This window comes from Globicephala melas, chromosome 3 (genome assembly GCF_963455315.2).
Source record: "Globicephala melas chromosome 3, mGloMel1.2, whole genome shotgun sequence".
NCBI lineage: Eukaryota > Metazoa > Chordata > Mammalia > Artiodactyla > Delphinidae > Globicephala > Globicephala melas.
Window position 1 is genome coordinate 170,785,564 of NC_083316.1, and position 22,177 is coordinate 170,807,740.

At 64.4% G+C, this 22,177-nt stretch overlaps 1 protein-coding gene across 1 annotated transcript in view; it reads right to left on the bottom strand.

The window, feature by feature from the left end:
* ARID3A (AT-rich interaction domain 3A) overlaps positions 1-17,827 on the bottom strand; it is a 32,212-nt gene extending 14,385 nt beyond the window's left edge. The window contains exons 1-2 of the mRNA XM_030845564.2: positions 17,439-17,827; positions 16,122-16,434 (exon numbers count right to left, since the gene is read on the bottom strand). Coding sequence (XP_030701424.1) covers positions 16,122-16,434; positions 17,439-17,827 — 702 coding nt within the window. The remainder of the gene's footprint in view (positions 1-16,121; positions 16,435-17,438) is intronic.
* Between the last annotated feature and the right edge of the window lie 4,350 nt (positions 17,828-22,177).

The following is a 22,177-nucleotide window of genomic DNA, read 5'->3' on the forward strand; positions in this document are numbered from 1 at the left end:
GCGGGCTGCCGTGGCGCGGCCAGCGAGGCCATAAAGGGGGTGGGCAGGCTGCCGACAGAGAAGGAAGAATTAATGGCTGTTGCTGTGGGCAGCCAACAACAAAGACGGGCAGTAAAGGCCGCCCCAGCTATATGGGGCTCTGGGCCCAAGTTCCGCACCCCTGCAGGGTGTGTCCTGCCCTGGCCAGCCAGCTAGGGCTGCCCACCAGGCCTCAGGGATGGGGGAGCTGGGGGCGGTGTCCAGGCCCCCCGTGGTGGTGTCCAGGCTCCCCTCGTGAGCCCCTGGGCCCGTCTGCCTGTCCTCACAAGGCTCTCAAGCCACACAGCTGGGCCACAACAGATCCTGAGCCACACCCAGGCCTCGGGCCCACCTGGGCCCTCTGGCTGAAACCCTGACCCTTTCTGGACGGACCAGGAGGCACTGTCATACCCCGAGCTGCAAACCCAGGCTGGAGGTTGGGCAAAACCTCAGGAAACACCCCCGCCTTGGGCTGAGGCCCCAGATAAACTGCCCCAGTCTCCCCTCCCCGGAGCCTGATTTCCCCGGGGCCACTGGGCGCTCTGATCACGGGGCCACCTCCGCCTCCCGCCAGTTCTGAGGACACCCCGCCTCTCTGCAGCCACGGGTCCCAGAAGACCTGCCAGGGCCACTCCCAGCTGACCTCTCACCAGCCTTCCCACTGCTTCTCAAACTCGCCAGGGGCCGCGGTCCCCCCTCCAGGCCTTTGACCTGGCAGCTCCTCTCCTGGAATGCCGTCCTGGCTCTGTCCTAGCTCTGTCCCCGCGGGCTTCCCCGTTGTCGCCCAGGTCTCTGTTCCCACGTCGCCCTGGAGAGAAGCCCCGCGTGCCTGTGCTCTCACTTGGAGCACATGCACCGATTACAGGCGACTCTCCTATGTACCCCATTCCCCCGCACCACCAAGCCGCATGGGTTGACACACTGGTATGGTCTCCTGTCCACCTGCCCCGGTAGGGTGTTTGGGATTTTGTCTGCTTGGTCGCCAGGATCTAGAATTGGGCGCCCAGCAGCTGCTTCATAAATGCTCGTTAGGTGGACCTTGATTTCTCCGAGCAACGTGGGGGTGGGAACCCCTATCCTTTCCCAAACCCGAGATGTGTCCGTGCACAACCCACACTTCGGGCCACCTGCGTCCTGGCGTCGGGCAGACAAGGGTCTTGGGGGCACTTGGGAGTCTGCCCTGCTGGGTTCACAGCCTGTCCTCCCCAAGCCATATCTGTGAAGGCGGTACAGAACCCCGAGGATGTGGGTGTGGACGTGCGGGCCCGGGCTGGGGGCTCCCACAGAGGCTCCCAAGCACACACCTCCCTTCCCGTTTTCCACCTGCTGGGCGGGGTCACCGGGACAGGCCCCTCTGCCGGTCTCTGCTGTGGCTGGGCCCCTACCCAGTGACGGAGGGCATCCATCCGCTAGTTACCAAGGCTGGACTGCCCGCATGTCCATCTTCCCCTCCCCGGCACCACCCACTTCACAGACGGGAAACTGAGGCACAGACCAAGCAGAGCCAAGCCCCCACCCCTGCTGAGCAGCCAGAGGGGCCTTCCCGGGCAGCCCGGGAGAGACTCTCCCCCGCCTTACAGTCTCCCATGGCTTCCCATTGCCCCCATCGAGGATCCCACTTCCCCTGCGGTCACTACTGGCCTGTCACCTCCTTGCCCTCACCTCCCTCTGCTCGGCCCCCTTGGGCCTTGTCATGCTTTCTGAGCAAAAGCCACAGGCCCTCACCTCAGGGCCTTTGCACCTGCTGCTCCCTCCTCTGGAATGCACTTCCCCGGATCTCCGCAAGGCTCCCTCCTTCCCCTCCCAGCCCCTCCTCACCCTCTGACCCCGGCCTCTGCCTCAGTTTCCTTTGCAGCAAAGGCGCCACCTAGCCTCATGCCACACATGGATTTCTCAGTGGGCCCTCGACCGCGTCGGGAGGATGATGAGCGCAAAAGGCCACCTGCCTCGCTCTGGGCCCAGCCCAGGTGGGAGGGGGAGGCTGGTGGGGAGAGGAGGGGGTCCCCGAGTGGGCGGGGGAGGCGGGGGAGGGGCCAGGGAGGCAAAAGTGAGATAACCTCCCCTCCCCCAGGTGCGCGAGGGGCAAACAGGAAATTCTTGTTTGTGGCGAAAGGTGAGCATTTTCACTACCACCAGCTTCGAGGAGCTCCCAGCCAGGTCAGCCGGTTGTGCTGCGGACCAGGCCTCGATGGCCCCCGGGGTGGGGCCCCCTCCCCCGAAGCCGCCCTGCGGGCACAGCGGACCCCTCGGGAGCCAGGGCACCACGCATGCCCTGGGCCCACCTGCCAGCCTGAAAGAGGAGGACAGGCCCGTGGCCTCCATCAAACCGCGAGGGGGGGACCTGGTGCAGGGGGGAGGGGCGCCCCCAGGGCCGCCCACACGCGGGAGACCCCTCCCTGGCACCGTGTCCCCAGCTCCAGCCTGCACGGGCCCAGGGCGGCGACCAGCCCAAGGCCGAGGGGCCCCAGCTGTAAAGAAAGCACCCGCTCCAGGGCCCCCAGGAGGAACTTTGCCCCCTTAATGGTGTCCGCTCAGCCCCCCTCCCGACACCCAGGCGGCTCCAAAGTCCGCGGGGCCCTACCTCGGATGCAGGAGGCCACTGGGCGGCAGGGGGACTCCAGGAGTGAGGCCGTGTCCTTGGACGGCAGATACAGGGACAAAATCAGGAGAAACCGGGAGCGTTCGGGCGACCGGCGACCCCCAGCCCCAGAGAGGGACAACCTTGTCCCTGGCAGCCACCAATGTGGCAGGGAGAGGCCCACAGCTGGGAACAGGTGGAAAAGGCCCCCTTGTGGTTTTTTTCTTTTTTTTGGCCCCACCGTGTGGCCTGTGGGATCCTAGTTCCCCGGCCAGGGATTGAACCCGGGGCCCCTGCAGTGGAAGCCCCAAGTCCTAACCACTGGACCGCCAGGGAAGTCCGGAAAAAGGCCCGTTTTTGCACTTGTGTCCAATACGGCTCATATGGGCAACCAGAGAAGGATGGCTCCCCCCACGGCCAGAACGGCAGGAACAGACACCGTCCATGTGTGGGGACCATGGGGACCCCGCTGGAACCCCGGCCCTCGGAGGGGGTCTGGGAACGGACAAGGATGAACGGCGGAGTGAGGCGTCAGGCACGGCTGGCGCCGCCCGGGAGCCGCAGGGCCTTCATCTCACCTACCTGGTCCTGGATCGTTCAAAAGAATATTTATGGAGGTGAAAGTCACGTAACACAGAATTCACCATTTTAAGGTGAACAATTCAGTGGCCTTTGGTGCACTGAACATTGTTCTGCAACCACGACCCCTATCTAGTTCCAGAACATTCCATCATCCCAGAGGAAGCCCCGTCCCCATCAGGAGTCACCCCCCTCCCCCTCCCCAGCCCGTGACAACCAGGAACCCACTCTCTGTCTCTGCGGATCTGCCTGTTCTGGACGTTTCCCATCAGTGGAATCACACCCTGTGTGTCCTTCTGTGTCTGGCTTCTCTCACTGAGCATCGTGTTCTCAGGGTCCGTCCACGTGGTAGCGAGTGTCGGGGCTTCACCCCTTTTCACGGCTAAGTGATGCTCCCGTGTGTGGATGGACCACATTTGTTTATCCATTCGCCACTGATGGGCATTTGGGTTATTTCCATTTTTTGGCTATCATTACCAATCTCACTATTTCTATATTCTTTGGGCTTTGGACAAGAACTGATTCATTGTAACTCCTGTAAGCAAAGTGAAACTGCACTGAAAGAGCAGAGAAGCCCGCACAGCTGGTTTTTATCCCTCAACGTCCCCCCACAGAACACCCAAGAACAATAGGATGACACTTCCTCCTTGCAGCCCCCCAGGGTGGAGAGTCCGGGGAGCTTTTAATCTTTACATCGAGGTCAGGCTGTGTCTCCCCTGCTCCGAGGAGGCCCCTGACTCCCTGCTGCTGTCAGAAGAAGCCAGGCCTCCTGCCTGCCAGGCTGTGGTCCTGGCCCCCCAGATGCCTGCACCTGGTCCCTCCCCAGCACTGGTCCCTCGCTGCTCCCAGCCTGCTCCTGCCCGGGGCCTCTGCATTGCTGGTCCCCCCACCTGGCTCCCCCTCCTGGTGGCCCCACCCCAGCTGATAAAGCCCCTCCTCACATTATCGGGCCCTGGGAGGCCCTGCTGCCCCATGACTCAGCGCTGGCAGCCGTTACCCAGGTGGGCAGGGGCTGGGTCCCTGGGGGCCAACCAGCCTCCCCCATTCACAGAAACGCCCACGCGCAGGGCTGGGGGACGGGACGGGGCAGGGCACGGGTGGGGCGGGGGCGGCACCCACATCCCCCACGGCCCCTCCCCTCGTGCCCACTGAGGCGGCCAGGGGCTTCCGTGCGGGTCTCGGTCCGGCACTGGTGCCGCCCCGCTGTAGCCCCGCTGTAACCGTCCTCTTCCGCAGCCCAGCCCAGAGGGTGCGCTCCTGCCCCTTCTCGCCCCCTCCCCAGAGACCCCGGGGCAGGGACAAACGGATGGATGGATGGATGGACGGACAGATGAAGTCTGGCGCGGGGAGGCCGGGTGGGGCGGAAGCACCCGTAGTCTGGAACCCTCCCTGTCAAGCCCTCGGGGCTGCGGCCAGGTCAATCCATCTTGCGGCCGTGACTGAGCACCTTCTGTATGCTTTTTTTTTTTTCCTGGGCTGCACGACACTGTTTGCGGTGCACGGCTTGCGGGATCTTAGTTCAAGGGTTGAACCCGGGCCCACAGCAGTGAAAGTGCAGAGTCCTAATAACCACTGGACTGCCAGGGAATTCCCAACCTTCTGTATGTTAAGGCCCGTGTTGGATGCCCAAGAGAGACCCAGACAACCCTTGGGAGCCCCAGGCCTGCGAGGGGGACAGCAGGAGTCACACACGGGCAGGCGGAGGTGGTGAGGGAGGGGGGCGTCTTTGGAGCCGGCCATCCCTGCGGCAGGATGGGGGAAGGGCAGCCTTGCTGCTGCACACAGTAGGGGCTTAATCAGTGTTCACCGGGCGACCTCAGGCTCTTCCCGCAAGTGCCCTCCTGGCGCACCTGACCCCTGAGGCCACCCACCCCCGCCAGACGCAGGGCCACATGGCCCTTTCATTTCCCGTCAGCGCTCCAGGGCTGCAGGGGCCCCCACTGGGCCTGCAGGAAATTGGGGAAGTGATTCTGGGCCAGGCAGAAACATCTGCCAGCTTGGCCAACCCCCACCCCCCCAACCAACCAGCATGTGCCCCCTCTCCGAAAAGACACGGCACCCCCCACCCCCCCACGGAACAAATACTAATAAAGGTTCCAGAAACAAGTCAGAGAGCCTGACCACGAAGCTGACGATTAAAGGCGCTTCTTCCTGGATTTCCAGGTGGTGAGGTTCCGGGGAAGTGCCCTCGTCTCTGGGTCAACCTTTCATGTAACTGGGGTCTCCTGGAGCCTCAGTCTTCCCACCTGTGAAGTGGGCAGGGTGCACCTGGGTCCTCCAGGTGGGGGACGAGGGAACCATGGGAGCAGATTGCAGAGAGAGAAGAGTCTGGCTCCAGGAAAATGGGTGGGGGGTTGGGGGGCAGGGAGGAGGAGCCACCTTGGTGGCAGGACAAGGCTTGTCACCCGCCAGCTCCATGTCACAGCTGGGGATGCCAGCAGGCCCAGCACTGAGGACGCACTCAGGATGGGGAACCATGAGGAGAAACTTCTAGGAAGGCAGCAGCCCTGCGGCATGCAAACGACATGCAAATCCGGGCGGGCCGCCTCCCATCCACCTGGGAGCCCCCACCCACAGGCCTGGCTCTGAGCAGACTGCTATCTGCATGGGAGCCCATTTCACAGACGGGGAAACCGAGGTGCTGAGAGAAGGCCGCAGAGCTGGACTCGAACCCAGTACTGAGCCCCTTGGTGCCTCTGGACCACCTCAGAGCCTTGTGGGGCTGGGGGTGGGACCCTGCCCGAGACCGCCTGGCACTCAGGGGGCACCGGGCAAATGCTTTGGAGTCAGACAGCCAAAAATCCAGAATCTTCTCCCTCTTCATTCCCTCCCTCCCTCCCGCCAGCAATTACGAACCCGATGTTGCATGCTGCTCTCAGGGCATTTCGTTTGGGGGTTCCAGGCCCCCAAAACCCAAGGACGATTGTCTAGCTGCCACTTAGCTGCTGGCTCAGGGTTCTGAGCCTGGCGCCCGGGGATTAAAACTCCTACCATGGGGTTTCTTCTGAAAGGAAGCAGCCCTGTTTCCCTGCAGAAGAGCCGCCGGCAGCCGGGAAAGCACCAGAAGGGACTCTCCTAGCGGTCCGGCTGTGCGTGAGGATCCACCTGCCCCGGGAGCGAGGGCCCCGTCACTCCCAGCCCGGGTTCGCGGGACGGAAGTGCAGTAGCATAAGACAGCAGGTTGCTGCCCCTCCCTGGCTGTGCCGACCGGGTCCCCACCGTCCCCGGGCCTCCCCCAGACAGCACAGGAAGGAACGGGGGTGCTTCCCGCCTCCCGCCCAGGAGTCAAGAGGAAGGGGCCCTGGACGGCTCAGGGCTGGGGGTTCCCGCCCGGCACACCTGCAGGAGCCTCTGCCGGACTCCAGGCCGACGGTAAAACAGAACCTGCCCGCGGCGGCCAGCGGGCTCAGGTTGCCAACAAACCCGCCCGCCGACCGCAAGAGGGGGACTCTGCTCCTGAAACATCCCGCCGCCCAGGGAGCAGCTCCTGCAGGGAATGAGGAGGACAGATGAGACCCACGCTGGGCACCCGGGGGCCGAGCTGGTGCCCACCACGCCCGCTCTCCTCCACCAGGACTCTCGGTGACCGGTAACCGACAGTGATGACAACAGAACACCAGCTCGGACACTGCCCCTGTTTTCCAGACGGGGAAACGGTGCCCAGAAGGAGGGTGTCAGGAGCAGCTACCACCCGCACCCCAGCTTGGCTGGGCTCCCCCCAGACGGCAATGGCATCGAAGAAAAGAATAACCCTCAGGGACTCCCTGGTGGGCCAGCGGTTAGGAGCCTGCACTTCCACTGCGAAGGATGTGGGTCCAATACCTGGTCAGGGAACTAAGATCCCGCAAGCCGCGCCCCAGAGGTGCCCTCAGGCCCCACTTCTCGTCCAAGAACTGGGCACCCTGTTGGTGGATGCGTGCGCCAGCTAGAGGACACAGGGAGGGGCCGGGCGGGCCGTCGGCCGGGCAGGGTGCCAGCTGAGGCAGGGGCCGCCAGGCCGGGAGAGGGTGGCAGCCAGGCCCACGCACGCCATCCGCTGGGCACTCACGGGAAAAGGGCAGCTGGGAGTAATTACAGGGTGACGGGGGCAGGTGGGCAGATGAGGGTGGAGATCGGAAAGAAGAGAGGAAAAGGACAGAGGGTCCGTCTGTCCCCGGCCAGGTTCCAGGCCCGGCTCCCCCATGCCAGGCAGGGTGGCCTGGGGGAGTCACACGAGTTCCAGCCTCCAGCAAGGGCCCAGGCCCGGTCAGAGCCCCGTGGAACAACATAACGGGGCTCGTCCTAAAAGGGGGGATAAAGTAAAGAAGGAAGGGCTTCTCTGCTGGCGCAGCGCTTGCGAGTCCGCCTGCCGATGCAGGGGGCACGGGTTCGTGCCCCGGTCCAGGAAGATCCCACATGCCGCGGAGCAGCTAGGCCCGTGAGCCACGGCCGCTGAGCCTGCGCGTCCGCAGCCTGTGCTCCGCAACGGGAGAGGCCACAACAGTGAGAGGCCCGCGTACCGCAAAAAAAAAAAAAAAAAAAAAAGAGAGAAGGAGCGGCGGCCCACCCCGACCAGAGTTGGCAGCCCCTGGGGCTGGGGGCGACCCCCTGGGTAGGGGCCTCACAAGCCCGGAAGACCCACACTGGAAGCCATGGGTGGTGGGCTGGGGGACATAACCTAACAGGGCAGAGGCTGGGGTGGCCACGGGGACCCTCAGAGACCCCTCACGGGGCAGAAAGAGAATGTGACACAGCCCCAGGGCCCACGGCCACTCCAGCCTGGACAGAGATGCCCCACCTACCCCCAGGGACAGTAGCAGGAGGCACACCCCCGCCTTGAGAGAACCCCGGGCCCCGCCCAGACAGACCACATGGCCCCCCCACCTGGACCTCTACGTGGCATGGACCCGGGTCTGCCCCATGGCTGCACACGGACCCTCCCAGCCCTGTTTGGACGCATGCTCCCACCCCAACACGTGGACCCTCAGCCCTGCCCAGACCCAGCAGGTCCCACCACCTGGCGTGGTCTCCAGGCGCATATGGACACACCCGTCCAGCCAGACTCAGACACACAAACACAGACACACCCTCGTCCGCTGGCTGGCTCTCAGATAATGGCCCCAGACGGCCCGCCCTCGGCCGCTGCACCCACCTGGCCCCCACTGCCACGTGGCCACTTCTGTCTGCTTTGTTCACAGGTGCATACCTGGTGCCCAGAATGGGGCTGGTACACAGCAGGCACTCCACACATGCCTGTGGAAGGCCCAGACTCAGACACACACGCACACGGGTGCCCAGCCCGGCCTCTGCGCCGTAAAGCAGTCCCATGACCCCGTGGACCACACAGTCAGGGTCCCCTAAGGAGGCCCCACGGCCGGGCAGGCTCCCTGAGAATCTGCCCGGCATTGCTGAGCCCCAAGGATCAGGGACCCAAAGCCCTCACTGGAGTTTGCATTCATTTCCTGGGGCGGCAACAGGCCGGGGGGCTTGGCACAGGGGTTTTTTCTTACACGGCTCTGGAGCCCAGACATCCAGAATCCAGGTGAGGCAGGGCTGCGCTCCCTCCAGAGGCACGGGGGAGGGTCCTCCCTTCCTCGTCCAGCTTCTGGGGCCTCTGGGCTTGTGGCTGCATCACCCCAGTCTCTGCCGCCAACGTCACACGGCCATTTTCTGTCTCTGTGTGTCCCTCCTCTATTTCTAAGGGCACTGGTCACCCTCCTCCACTATGGCCTCATCTTAACTGCATCACACCTGCAAAGACCCTATTTCCAAGCAAGGTCCCCATTCTGAGATTTTGGGCAGACGTGCCCATTCGTGCCCCCCGATAGGTTTCTTCCTGGAATTAGGGTTTCATCTGTTTCTTGCTCATTGTCTGGAAGGCGGGGGTGGCGGCAGGCGGCGCTGACTCTGTGTCCGCCACATCCCTCGGCCCCACGAGACCCCCGCCGGCCCTGACGAGGGGCACGGCTGCGTCCCGAGCTGGGGCCTTCAATAGGCAGATTGGTTACCGTTTAACCCCGTGACCCCCAATTGTCCTCTGGCCGAGCGCAACTGGGCGAGCAGAGGAGGGCGGGCCGGCCCCGCCCCCACGTGTGCCCACCCACAGCCCACAACCCCAGCTGCCCCCGGATCCTCCCGGAGCAGGGGATGGCGTCTGCAAACGGGGTCGCTGGGCCTTCCAGAGGGCCCGGGATGCCCCCCCAAGTCACCACAGGGGGTGCTGGCTCAAGATCAGAAGGCTCGGTGGGTTGAAGGGTCTTTGTCTCAGGTGGGGAAACTGAGGCACAGAGCAGGTGAGCCCTGCTCAGCACCCCCCGACTGCACCCCTGGATCAGACAGGGCGCACCCCTGTCCGAGATCACACAGCACGTGAGGGGAGGAAGGGATGTAACTTGGCGGTGGGACCCCCTGCAGCCCCTGAGGCCCTGGTCACACCTCGCGGCTCCCTGGGGCTGCGTCAGCAAGGCGGCTCGGGAAGCCACGCGGACGGGCGCGGGCAGCTGACCTGTGCCCGGGCCGCCGATTCAAGCCACTGACTGGGGCAACGTGACTTTCTGGCTAACGGTTAATGGGCCCCACCGCACGCTCAAGATTCCCGAGACACGGGGCCAGCAGGGCCGGCGGGGGGGGACGCAAGGCTCACACACGGGCACACGTGCACACACACGTGTGTGCTTGCAGACCCACAAGCATACAGCCATGTGCACACAAAACAGCCACGGGAAAGGGTCACCTGTCATCCACCGTACAGACGTGTGGAACAGGCAAAGCGCTGGGATCGACACACTCGGATACACAAGCTCAGCCACCCAGACCCCAGGACACACTCACAACACGTCCACACATGCCAGGGCCAAGTCGTACGGGGGTGCACGCAGACGTGCACAAACACTCCAGAAACGGGGACACACAAGCAGGCGCCTGAGGTGACAGATACACGAGACACTGCAGATGGGTCCACGTGGCCCCAGACCATGCACACAGACACACGGGAGCCACGCCGGCACGCGCGTGGTCACGGACACCACAGGGGGGCCCAAGACGCCCCCAGAGCCCCGGCTCTGCAAACAGACACTGACACGCACGGGGTCCCTCGAGACGGGAACCCCCAGCCCACAGGGACCCCACGCAGCCACCACGTCCCCACGCACACGCGCTCGCCCACGTCAGCAGGCTGGACCCCCCGTGCACCCCACGCCCGCCGGGCACCACGTCCTCCAGCACCATGTGTATCATTAGAAAGCGTGGGGAGGGGCTGGGCGCTTGGCGGTGGCCACCGGGGTGGGGAGCAGCGGTGGGCGTGGGGGGCCAGGCCACAGCGGCAGTGACCCCTCGGTGGTGACCGGGCAGCCGGGCGGTGGCGCCAGGGCCAGATAAGGCTCTTCCGGCTGAGTCAGTGTGGTTCCCAGGGCTGGCACGGGTGGGGGCACAGTGCCAGGGCTGCAGGCGGCATCCTCCCCACGCCCGCCACGGCCCATCTGGCTCCACGCCAGCAGCCGCAGTGGCTTTGATGAGGTGGGCGCTGTCCCAGGCGGGCAGAGCTGGGCTCCCGGGGGGTTTCCTGGCACCGGTCCCGCCCCCAGCACGGGGCCCAGGGACCCTGGCGCCCCAGGAAGACGCTCGGCGCCAGAGCTGGCCTGCAGGACCCATGGGCCTGGGCCCAGCCCACGCTGCCCCAAGCAAACCGGCTCAATGTCATTGGGCTCAGAAGCCAGTGCCTGACCTCCAGCCTGTGTGCCCAGAACACACTCCACCAAAAAATTCTCCTCCTCCACCCTGGTCCCACAGGACCGGCTGTAGCGCTGGCCTCTTCCACTCCTGCCTGGACTGTGGAGCCCAGAAAGGTTCTCCCAGCGTCCCTCTCCCTCCCCCAGCACTAAACCATGCTAAGGCCCCCCTCTGAGCCCCCCTTTGCTTTGCCCTAATGTCTGCCCACCCCTACCCCTCCCACTTTATGTTCCAGCCACGCCATTCCAAGATGCAGGCCCTAACCCTTCTCTTTCCATCTGGCCAACTCTTACATGTCCTGCAAAGCCCCAGCTCCAAAGCCCATTCCTCTGGGCAGCCTTCCCTCTGGCTCAGCCCTGACTCTTCAGGGCTGAAGTACGTGTGTCCCTCTCTGGGCCCCCAGCCTCCGGGGGCTCCCAGGTAGGATGAAGAAACCATCTGCCACCTCTTCCTGGAGTCCCGGCAATTCCTGCTCCCTAACCCCACCCCATTCAGCCCCAAGCAACCCTCACGAGCCCAGAGATGTTCACTGCAGTGTTGTTTACAACAGGGAAACAGGAAAACAGACCAGCGTGCTGGTGTCAGCTCCACAAGGGAACCCGCAACGGCTAAAAAGAACTCGGCTACTTGAAACACTCTGATGAAACAGACAGATGCAGAGTAAAAATTATGAGAAAAAACGAGAAAAGCAGTACGTCCAGCTCAGCGTTTGGCAGATCCTGGCAGACCCCCGAGAGACCACACTTCGATACCTTACGCGTCACATTTCTGTGTAAATGGACAGAGAAAGGCCTGGGAAAACCGTAGCTGCCGCCAGCTAGGTCACAGAGGGGGCTGGCAGGCCTCAGGCCTCACTGGAATCCCTCCCGTTTTATCCCCCAGCGGAATGGTGTCAAGTGTCACTTCTGGCATCAAAAAAGGACTTTAAAAATGTATATATGTGTACCTTCCATAATTTAAAAAAATCGAAGTGAGGCGAAAGGAGCAGAAAAAAAAAAACCCAAAATGTGACCCCGGCCTCCTGCTGAGGATGCATCTGAGGCCCAGGGCTCCACCCCAAGTTGCTTGAACCCATTTCCGAGGCCACACACGCTGGGGTGGAGGAGGACACCCACGGGAATTCAACAGGCCCCAGGAGGCCCAGGGAGGGGAGAGGGGACGGGCGGGGTCCTTTCCTGCCTGGGGGCCTGTGTGTCCAGGCACCGGGTCCTGACACCCTGCTGTTGGGCCCTGGACCAACCGCCTCCATTTCAGACGAGGAGGGCCACCCGGGCTCCCCCGAAACCTGCAGCCAGGGGGGCGTGCCCCCTGCCCCTCACCATCTGTCCACTCCTCCAGTACACCCTGGGGCCGAATCCCAGCTCTGACACCTCCCCCGTGTGACTGTGGGCAAAGCTGCCTGACGGCTCCGTGCCTCAGCTTCCACCACTGTACGACGGGGCAAACACAGCGCCCCCCGCCTCACCACGAAACCAAGGTACACGAGACACACGCGAGACGCTCCACCTGCCGCCTGCGCACAGTTGGGCGACAAATACCACCTAGAACTGTCATCTCTATACCTCTGAGCTCATTTACAAGTTGTGGGGAGCAGACACGACCTTGGAGAAGAGGGAAGATAATCATCCCGACCTTTAATGCAAATCAGAACCACAGTGAGATTGCACGCCACCCCGCCAGGACGGCTGGAACCAAAGTCCTAACCACAAGCGTCGGAGAGGACGTGGAGAAACTGGAACCTTCGTGTGGCTGGCGGGGATGCAAAATGGAGCGGCCACTGTGAACAACAGCTCCTCAGGAGGTTAAACACAGAGTTACCACATGACGCAGCGCCTCCACTCCTGGGTACGTGCCCGTGAGGACTGAAAGCACGCGTTCACGCACAGACTTGTACACGCACGTTCACAGCAGCCAAAGGGAGAAACGACCCAGTATCCGGGGGTGGAAGAATGGGTAAATAAAGTCCAGGATATACATGCGTAGAATGGAACATCACTCAGCCACAAAGAGGGGTGAAGCCCTGACACTCCCACTACGTGGACGGAGCCCCAGAACACGAGGCTCAGGGAGAGAAGCCAGACACAGAAGGACACACAGGGTGTGATTCCACGGATGGGAAACGTCCAGAACAGGCAGATCCACAGAGTCAGAGAGTGGGTTCCTGTTTGTCAGGGGCTAGAAGAGGGGGTGGGGGTAAGAGCTAAAGGGTACATTTTAAAAGGTTTATTTTTGAGGTGATGAACATGTTCTAAAATTGACTGCACAACCCCGTGAATGTACGAGAAACCACCAAATCGCGCTTTCGACAGCTGAATTATGTGCTAGGTGAATCTTAAGTCAATAAAGCTGTTAATAAAAACCCCGGCGTTTGAATCATCGAAGCTACAGCTTCAAATGCTTAAGTGGCTGAAGCTCTGCAGTTAAGACTCCGCTTGCTTAAAATCCCACGGTGGCACAGCCCTGCTGGTAACAGGAAACCACCAGGATTTCACCAGGGTGCCATGCCTGGTGGCCGCAGGCTGAGATCCTATTCGCTCCCCATGACACGCGACGATCCCAGCCAGTGCTGGCCTCCACCAGCTTGAGTCCCTGGGGCCCCACGGCAGCGAGGTTCCAGGCTTTCAAGGAAAGATTCCGTGGCCCTGAGCCCGCTGCTCCCGGCCCCTCCCCAGCCTGGCTGCCCCCCAGACCCTGTAGCCGGCGGCAGAATTTCACGGCTGTCGAGGGTTTTCGGGCGGAAGTCAGGCCTGGGCCCTGCCAAGACCGGGGAGGAAGAGGCAGTGATGGTGCCAAGCAGGCGGCCGGCCGGCCCGGCTGCCACGTGCCAGGAAGGGGGTGGGGCAGGCGCCAGAGTCAACACAGCCCCCGACATCTGCTGGGCTGCCTGAGCCCAGGCCACTGTTGACACTGGCCGCACAGATGCCTGGCCAGCTGGGCGGGAGGGCAGTGCTGGCAGCTGGACCTGGCACAAACAGGCAGGCGCAGGATCCTGGCGCTGCAGGGCAGCCCCCCGCCTGCCCACAACTTCCCTCAACCCCCACCGTCTTGGAATCCAATTCCATCCCCCGCAGGGCCCAGCCGGGCGGCGGCGTCTGGCCTCCACACACAAGCCAAGCTGCATCCTACCCCGGGGCCTTTGCACGGGCTGTTTCCTCTGCCTGCCGCACCACCATCCCTCAGTGTGAGGGCCCAGCTCCTTCTCCGACCGGGCCTGGAGCAAGTGCCACATCCCGAGAGGCCTCCCCACATCCTCAGCTGGATGCCAGGTCACGTCTCCTCACCCCTTCCTCCCCGTTTGTTTACGGACCTTCTCTGAGTCCAGCAGGGGAGCTGTGTATCCAGTAGGCGCTCTGTAAGCGTGAGACTGACTGTGTGACCTGGGTTCCCTGGGCCCCTTGGGCCTCAGTTTCCCCAACCGTGCCCTGACCCTGGGAGTCCTCGAGACATCATCATCGTGTCCAAAGACTAGCGGGACAATGGCCCCTGGAGGCCCTTTGCTCCTGATGGGCCGAGGGGGCTTTGCGGCCAGGACACCTGATCCCTGGACTCCGCCTGGCCTGGCCACCCAAGCCCCGTCTCCCGCCAGTGTTGGGCCACGCAGCAGAAGCTGCTGGGCGGGGCCGGGGCTACCTGTCGACCCCCAACCCCACAGGGGCTGCGGCCTTGTCCCTTCCTCTGGCCTGGCCGTGACCCTGTGAGGCGGGGGGTGGGAGGTGTCTGGCTCTGGTCCCCAGCCTGGGGCTTCCTGATGGTTGGACTCAGGGCAGATGGCAAATATTCGGCGAGTCCATAAATATAACTCGCCCATGAGGTTCCCGTTTGTGTTATTTTGACACCAGCAGACGTCAAGAGCTCGGTTCTGGGAAACCCGTCCCCCACCCCCAATGCCTCGCCCCTGTTTTCTTATCTGCAGAACTAGACAGACGGCAACCCAGCCACAAGCAGCTCCTCAAGAAGAGGAGGGAAACTGAGGCAGGGAGCAGGGTCGGGGGGACCCCGATCCCAGGCACTGGCTCAGGCTGGGGTCCACACGCAGAGGAAAAGCCTTCAGGCGGGAGGGGGCAGCCGGGGCCACGCGTGGGGAGCGGCCAGCCACGCCCTAAGGAGATGACGTCTGCTGGCTGTCATCCCACCCCTTGGCACTGCCGCCCGCGTGCCAGGACCCAGCCGGAAGCCAGGCAGCCCCACCCATCCCGAGATGCCTGGGCAGGGGATTAACCTTCCTGCCCATTCCTCAGGCTGGCCTCCTGCCTCGGGGCCGCTGCCCTGGCCGTGCCCACCCCGCGGGCACCGTCCCCTTCTGCCTTTATACCTGCCCCGTCTCTCCCGTCACAGCCCCTGGCTTGTTCCTCTCACGCTGTGTGTCCAGTTTCCAGTTCTGTACTTTATCTGAGCTTTCTGAGGGTTGCCAGAATCCCAGTGCCCTTTTCCCACACGGCGGCTGGGCCTCATGGTCCTTCCAGGAGGATCCCACTGCCCATCCTGGAAGCCAGCACGGAGGGAGGGTGCCCCAAGGCCATACACGGCCACCTCCCGGCTCCCATGTGCCTGGCGCGTCCGTAGCCTCAGATGAGGCTCAGGCGCTGGGCCTGGGAGGTTAGGTCCCCACCGTCCACTCTCGGAGGTCGGGGCAGGGCCCAGCTGGCCTCAGGCTGGAATGCAAGCCCAGCCGGCCGCCCCGGCCGCCATCTGGTTTCCATCTGCCCAGCCCAGCGAGGCCCAACTTCAAAGGATCCCCCGCCCGGCCACTTCCTCTGCCCTGGCCGCCCGCGGGGAAGGCACCAGGACGGCCCGCTTCCTCCCCACCCCTCTGGAGCCCCCAGGAGCTGCTCGGCCGTCCACACCGATGCGGCCAACCCCTGCTCACCCCCCTCTCCCCAGCCACAGGCTCAAGAGACCAGACTCGACGCCACGGACGAGGCCTCTGGCCCTGCGCCCCTGAGCCCCCGCCCCTGCCCGCCTGCCAGCCACACCCATGAGCCCCACGGAGCCTCGTCCAGGCGCGCGGCCTTTCCCAGGCCCGGTCCCTCTGCTCAGGACCCCCTCCCTTGCTCTATCTCTCTGCTTGTTCTCTGGTGCAGATGGAGCCCCCTGAACTTCCCCCTCGTGTCCCCACATGCACGCGTTTACCGGCCAGCCCGTCCCACCCACGTACACGACCCCACACCGTGGCTTCCACGAGAACGCCTGACCCCCTGGCAGCGACTGCCCACAGCCCCTGTTAGGACGCGAGGCCCACCTGCTTGAACTGCTCCTCGTACGTCCAGTCCCCGTGGTCCGGCGGCTGCAGCTGTGGCACTGCGTGGGCAGCCCCTCCGGGGAGGGCCGGGCCAGCCCCCGGGCGCTCCTGGCCGCCCAGAGCCCGGGGCCCGCCATCGCCGCGGTATGCCTGCAGCGGCTGGGCCTTGCGGGGAAACAAGGATGCGGGGCCCGGGCCGGCGGAGCCGGGGGGCCCGAGCCCCCCCTCGTCCTCGTAGTCCTCGTCCTCGTCCTCGTCCTCGTCTCCCAGATCCTCCTCCAGCTCCTCCTCTTCCTCCTCCCACTTCGGCTTCCTGGGGCAGACACGGGGCGCGGGTCAGGGGAGAGGGCGAGGCCCGTGCCGCCTCCTGCCTCGTTTTCCCTGTCTGGACGTGGGTGAGCAGCCCCACGTGCTCTGGTTGTGGAGAGCGCCCGTGAGGAGGCCAGCTCAGGCCGTGGGCCTTACTCTCCTTGTCCCCAATCAGCTCAGAGCAACTAGAGGTGCCCCTTGGGCATAAACCCCAGCCCCTGCCCACCTGCTAACCCCGTCTCCCCTCCCGTCCCCTCCGTCGCACAGGCTTCCTTGCTGGGCCTTGAAAATACCAACCCAGTTCCTGCCTCGGGGCCTTTGCTGAGGCTGTTCCCTCTGGCAGGCATGCTGTTCCCCGCTCCCCCTTGCCCTTCCCAGAGGCTGTCACCTCCGCAGGAAGACCTCCACCCACCACTGCCTGAAGTTGACCCCGGCCTCAGCCACCCCCCTCCCCAAGACCCCTGCTTTATTTTCTTGGCACCTCCGATCACAGCCTGCAATCGCCCTGCTGCTTTGCTCGTTAAACGTCTTCTCAGAAGGCTCCCACTGGGGTTTTGCCAGCGCCCCGCTCAGGGTCTGCGTCAGACCCCGGGGAGGCACGTCCGGGGGCAAATGGATGCTCACTCTGCGTAGGCTGCACCCGGGCTACGGCCTCTATCATCTGTCCCCGGCACTAAATCTAGTACAGCCTCGCCAGGCGATAGGGGCCATTGGCCACGTGTGAGTAGCTCCATTTAAATTAAGGTGAAATAAAGCTACATGAGGAGATCCCAGCCGCAGCGGCCACACTTCAAGTATCTGTCAGCCTTCTGAGACGGGTGGCCCCGATCCTGGGTGGTGCGGGTGGAGAAATGTCCACCGTCCCCCGGGAAGTTCTAACGAACGGTATGTCCTGGGTGGACAGCAGGACAGGGGTTTTGTCCTTCCTCTATGGCTGTGTCCCCAGGGCTGAAAGCCGCCGGCACATGGCAAGTGCTCGGCGTGGGGGGCCCACACACCCCAACTCACAGGTCATCGTCGGAGCCCTCGAAGTGGCCGTCACCTTCGGGGAGGCCGGCCGCCTCCCTGCCTCGGCCGGGTGCGGGGGGAGAGCCTGGTGCCCCCTCTGGGGCCACGTCCTCGTCCTCTGAGCCGGGGGGCCCATCCTCGGAGCTGCCTGGGCTGGGCGCGTGGCCGAGGCCGGCGGCGGCGGCTCGCATGGCAGCCAGCGCGGCCATCTGCGCCCGCTGCATCCGGGCGCTCTCAGGCTCCCTGTCCTCGTCCGGGGCGGCCCTGGCACGGGCCGGGGGCCCGGCCGCGGGCTCGGGGGGTGGCGGCGGCGGCTGCCGGGCCTCCAGCTCCTGGCGTGCCCGCTGCTGCCGCTGCAGGAGCGTCTCCATCACGGCCTGCAGCTTCATGGCCCTGCGGGCCGGGCCGCCCCGGGCACCAGGGCGGGGCGGCGGCGGCGGCGGGGGCGGCCCCTGGGGGGAGGGGGCCCGGCCGCACTGCAGTGTGGGGGCCGCGGGGGAGCCGGGGCAGTGCAGGGTGGCGGGGGGCAGGGGCGGGGGCCGCCGGGCTCAGGCTCAGGGCTGGCGGGGCATGCCAGCGGCAGGCGGGCGACGCCTCCTTCTCACACCGGGAACTGGGGGGCGGCGGCTGGCGGGTGGCTCATTCACGTGTCAGCAGAAACCTGGAGGGGACAGGAGAGACCGTCAGACCACGCCTGGGCTCCTCCCCACTCAGGTCGGACCTCAGAGGCCTCTGGGAAAATTGTTTCCATCCACGCCCATCAGTGTGCAAACCTGGGGGCCTCCCTGGAGGTGGAGGAGCACGTTCGTCCCATCTGCCCCCACTCTGTCCACCCTCCAGAGGGCTGGGAAGCAGGGGCACCCCGCACTGGACTCCCGAGGGCCTCGAGTCGGCCCCCACCCGTCTGGGCCACAGAGAAACACTTAGTGGACGACAGCACCCCAGGGAAAGACCTCGGATTATAGCTTCATAAACAGAAACAGGGGAACAGAGCATTTCTGGCTTCTGATTGGCTACAGCCAGCTACTGGGCACCAGAGTTCTGGGTTCCGGTTCTGAGTTCTAGGTGCTGCTCACGGCCCAGGGGGCTCCGGGCATCTCACAAGCACGATGGCCGACCCAGATTGAGCACCTACTGTATACAGGCTAAAGCTTCCCCACTCATGTTCTCACCCCATCCCTAAACCTCAGTCTCTCTAGGCCTCAGTTTCCCCATCCGCAAAATGGTGCCCGAATGGCACCCACCTCGCTGCGCCCAAGCAGGGATGAAGCGAGTGTGTGATGGTAAAGGCGGGAGCACAGCAGGCACTCGCTGGACTTAGGGAAGGAGGCTGGATGGTCCCCATTTCACGGATGGGGAAAACTGAGACTCGGAGCTGCCCTGCTGGAGGACACACAGCAGGTTCCAGGCAAGGCTGGGAGTTGAACCCAGGTCTGGGTGACGTCAGAGCCTCCCACGCGGCCCCCATGTGCCTTCTGCAGGGAGTTCCCCTGCCCTTTGGGACCCCAAGTGGGGCCAAGGTCCCAGAAGGCAATGCGCTCTACCTCCAGTCCAGGGTCCCTTCGGACCACTGCCAACCTACCTTACCAGGGCCTCAGGCGGGCTCTGGGTACAGATGTCCCAGAGCCCTGCACAGCTGGGCACCACCAAGGACAGGAGGATGCAGGTCCCACCCCAGCCCCACTCACCCAAGCCCAGGCCACACCCCCACCCGCCCAGGCCGCCAATAAAACAGACTAGGCAGAACCCAACACGCCTGGCAGTGACACCACAGATGGTACATCACAAGAACACAGGAGGGTCCAGGAGCCACTCCAACCAACAAATGAATCCCCAAAGGCTCCTGAGCAGCTCCTGGGGCAAAGGCGGCCCACACACAGGAGGGCCCAGCGGCCAGAGGCTCCTGGGAGCGGGCGGACACTGGGTCACCAGGCTGGCCGCCCTTCCGGCCCCTCCTGTGACCTGGTAAGAGAAGCCTGACGACCGCCTCCCCCCAGGGGAGTCTTGCAGTGTAGGCCCTCCCAGCCTCCCCAGTCATGGGAGGGGCCCCGTCCCCAGTGCTGGGTCTTCCAGCAGGATGGGTGAAAGGGCAGTGCGGGAGGGGGGGGCAGGTAGGGGGTCCCTGTGGGAAAGTAGGGAGGGACCTGTCCCCGAAGGGCCTCAGTATCTAGCAGGGGCAGGGGTCCCAGGGCACAAAGACCCTCTCAGAGGCCATAGTGCTGGAGAATGACCAGCACAGCCTGTCCTTAGAGGCAGCAGGACAGCACCCAGCCCCCAACCCCCGGGGACAGGCGGTCACGCCCCCCCCCACCAGCCCCAAGAAGTGCTGAGGGGACACTTCTCACCCAGTGTCTAGTCTGGTCTGCTGCCCCTCCCCCACCTTTGACAACTTCAAGATGAGCCCCCCCTCCCCACGGAAACGCTCTGGGCAACGCCCCCCCTCTTTGGGGGGCAGAAGGAAGAGGCCAGAGGAAGCCACGCCCCCTCAAGCCACCCCCCCACACACACACACACAGGCCTGCTGGGTTTAATGACCCTTCCGGGTCCACGGATGGGGGAGGGGAGCAGGGCAGGCCACCACGTTGGGGCTGGTGGAGGGGGCAGGTGGGAACCCCGGAGCCCCCCTGGGCTCTAGCCTGGGCACCCCCCCCATGGCCGCCATTAACCCTAAGCTGGTGACGCCCACCCCCTCCGGACCCCTCCCCCCCAAGAGCCCTTTGTCCTCAGGCCCTACCCCCACTTTATGACAACCCTAGGGGAGAGGCATTCCCTGGCAGGGACCGGGCGGGGATGGGGGGGGTGCTGGGTGGCCCTTGGGACCTGGATGGGGGGGCAGGGAGGGATCTGGGGCCACACCCTCCCCCCCCATGCCTCCCGGAGAGAGAGGTCACCCGCTCGGCCCAGAGCTTGCAAAACACGGTTATTTAAAGAGTTGTGCAAGGCTGGGGCCCACGGGTGGCGAAAGGGGGCCCTCACTTCACGAAGGGAAGAGGAGGGGGAGGGCGGGACAGAAAGCTGGGGAGGGGGCTAGGAGAGTCCGGAGGGGGCGGCCCGGAGGAAGTGAGAAAAGAAACACTGAAAAGGGAGAAGAAATAAGACGACAGAAACCCCAGTCCGATTTCAAAGGCTTCTTGGAAAGCGGCCGATTTGCATGGTGGGGGGGCAACCCCTCCGGGCCGGGCGACTGAAAACGGAAGATTATTGACAAACCGGCCGCCCGGGGTCCGCGGAACGTTGGAATTGACCAACGCGCGCTCCCCGAGCTTCCTGCGCCCGCTTTTGTGTCTGGGGGGGGCACTGAACGGGGCACGGGGCGCTTTTCCCGGGGATCCCCGCCAGAGAGTCAGGGCCCGGGCAGAGCCCACCCCAGCCGCGGGCCCCGTGGTGTCCCCTCCAGGGGCCCCTTTCTGCCCCAGAGCTGACGCTTTATAAATAAAGCATCCAGGCTGGGGAGGGTCGCCAGGGAACTGCCCTCCCCACCCGGCGCTCCCACTCTCCTCGGGGCTCCCGAATAAAACACCGATTCCAACGGGAGTAGATGAAACAACCCCGACCACAGCCCCCCGCGCGCGCATAGAGACCACTTCCTTCCGCTGGGAGGGGGCGCACACGCTCGCGACCCCCGGTCACCCCCGCGCCCGCCCCCGTACAATATGGCAGGGGGTGAGATCTTCAATGGAGTCGCAGAGAAAACCACACCAACTCCGACCCACTGGGATCGCCTTTCCGGCCCTGGACCCCCACCCACGTCCCTGACCAACTTTGGGGAGCCCCCTCATTGGCTTCCAGGGCGCGCGGCGCCCACCCGGGAGAGAACGCGCGATTTAAAAGTCCGGCCCACCCCTGCCCCAGCCTCACCGCGCGGGGCCCGCTCGGGGGGCGCAGGGCCCACTCGGGGGGCGCATGCCCCACGCCTGGCGTCTGGCCCTGCCCCGGCCGCGCCTGGCCTCCAGCCCGGGCCGCGAGCTGCGCGCTGTTGGCTCCCGGCCACCGCCGGGTTTGTGCCGCGCGCCGACTCACCGAGTCTCCAGCCGAGTCCGCGTCTACACCCCCCACCGACCCGATTGGTAAAAGTCTCCCCGCGCGCGGCCTCCCCCGCCCCTTCCCTCCCCCCCCCCCACCGGCGCGCTCACCGCCCCGCAGACAAATCACCGGGTGACAAATCGCTCTCAGATGCAAATACCTCGCCGGTGATTCAGCGCCGCGGCTCGGAAAGCGGGGAGGGGTCTCGTGAGGCCCCCTCCGCCTTCCCGGACGCCCCCTCGCCCCCCGCGCTTCGTCCGACGACGCTCGACTAGCACAGGGGTGCTGGGGAAGGGGAGAGAGTGGACGGAAATTTTCACGTCGCGGCCCCTTTAAATGATAATAAATAATAAAAGGGAAGGGGAACAGGGACGCGGTATACCCCGCCCCCTATCTAGGGACAGTGGGCAAAGTGCGCGCCGCGGGCCCGAGCGTACATGATGCCGAGGGCGCAGGCGGGGCTGGGAGCGCCCCAGGGGGATAGGGAGGGGAGGAGGTTGGGGCTCTGTCTGGATGGGATTTGGGGATGCTAGCCTGGTCCGGGACCCCCCCTCCCCATCTTACCGAGCGCCTAGGATAGACCTACCGGGCTCAGAGTTTCACCCTCGCCCCTTAGACTAAGCAACTCGAGACTTCACCCCCCTAGAGTGGTGCCTCGGTTTCCAAGTCTGTAAAATGGGGATTAGAGACTTGATAAAGGAAGGAGGGAGCTGCGG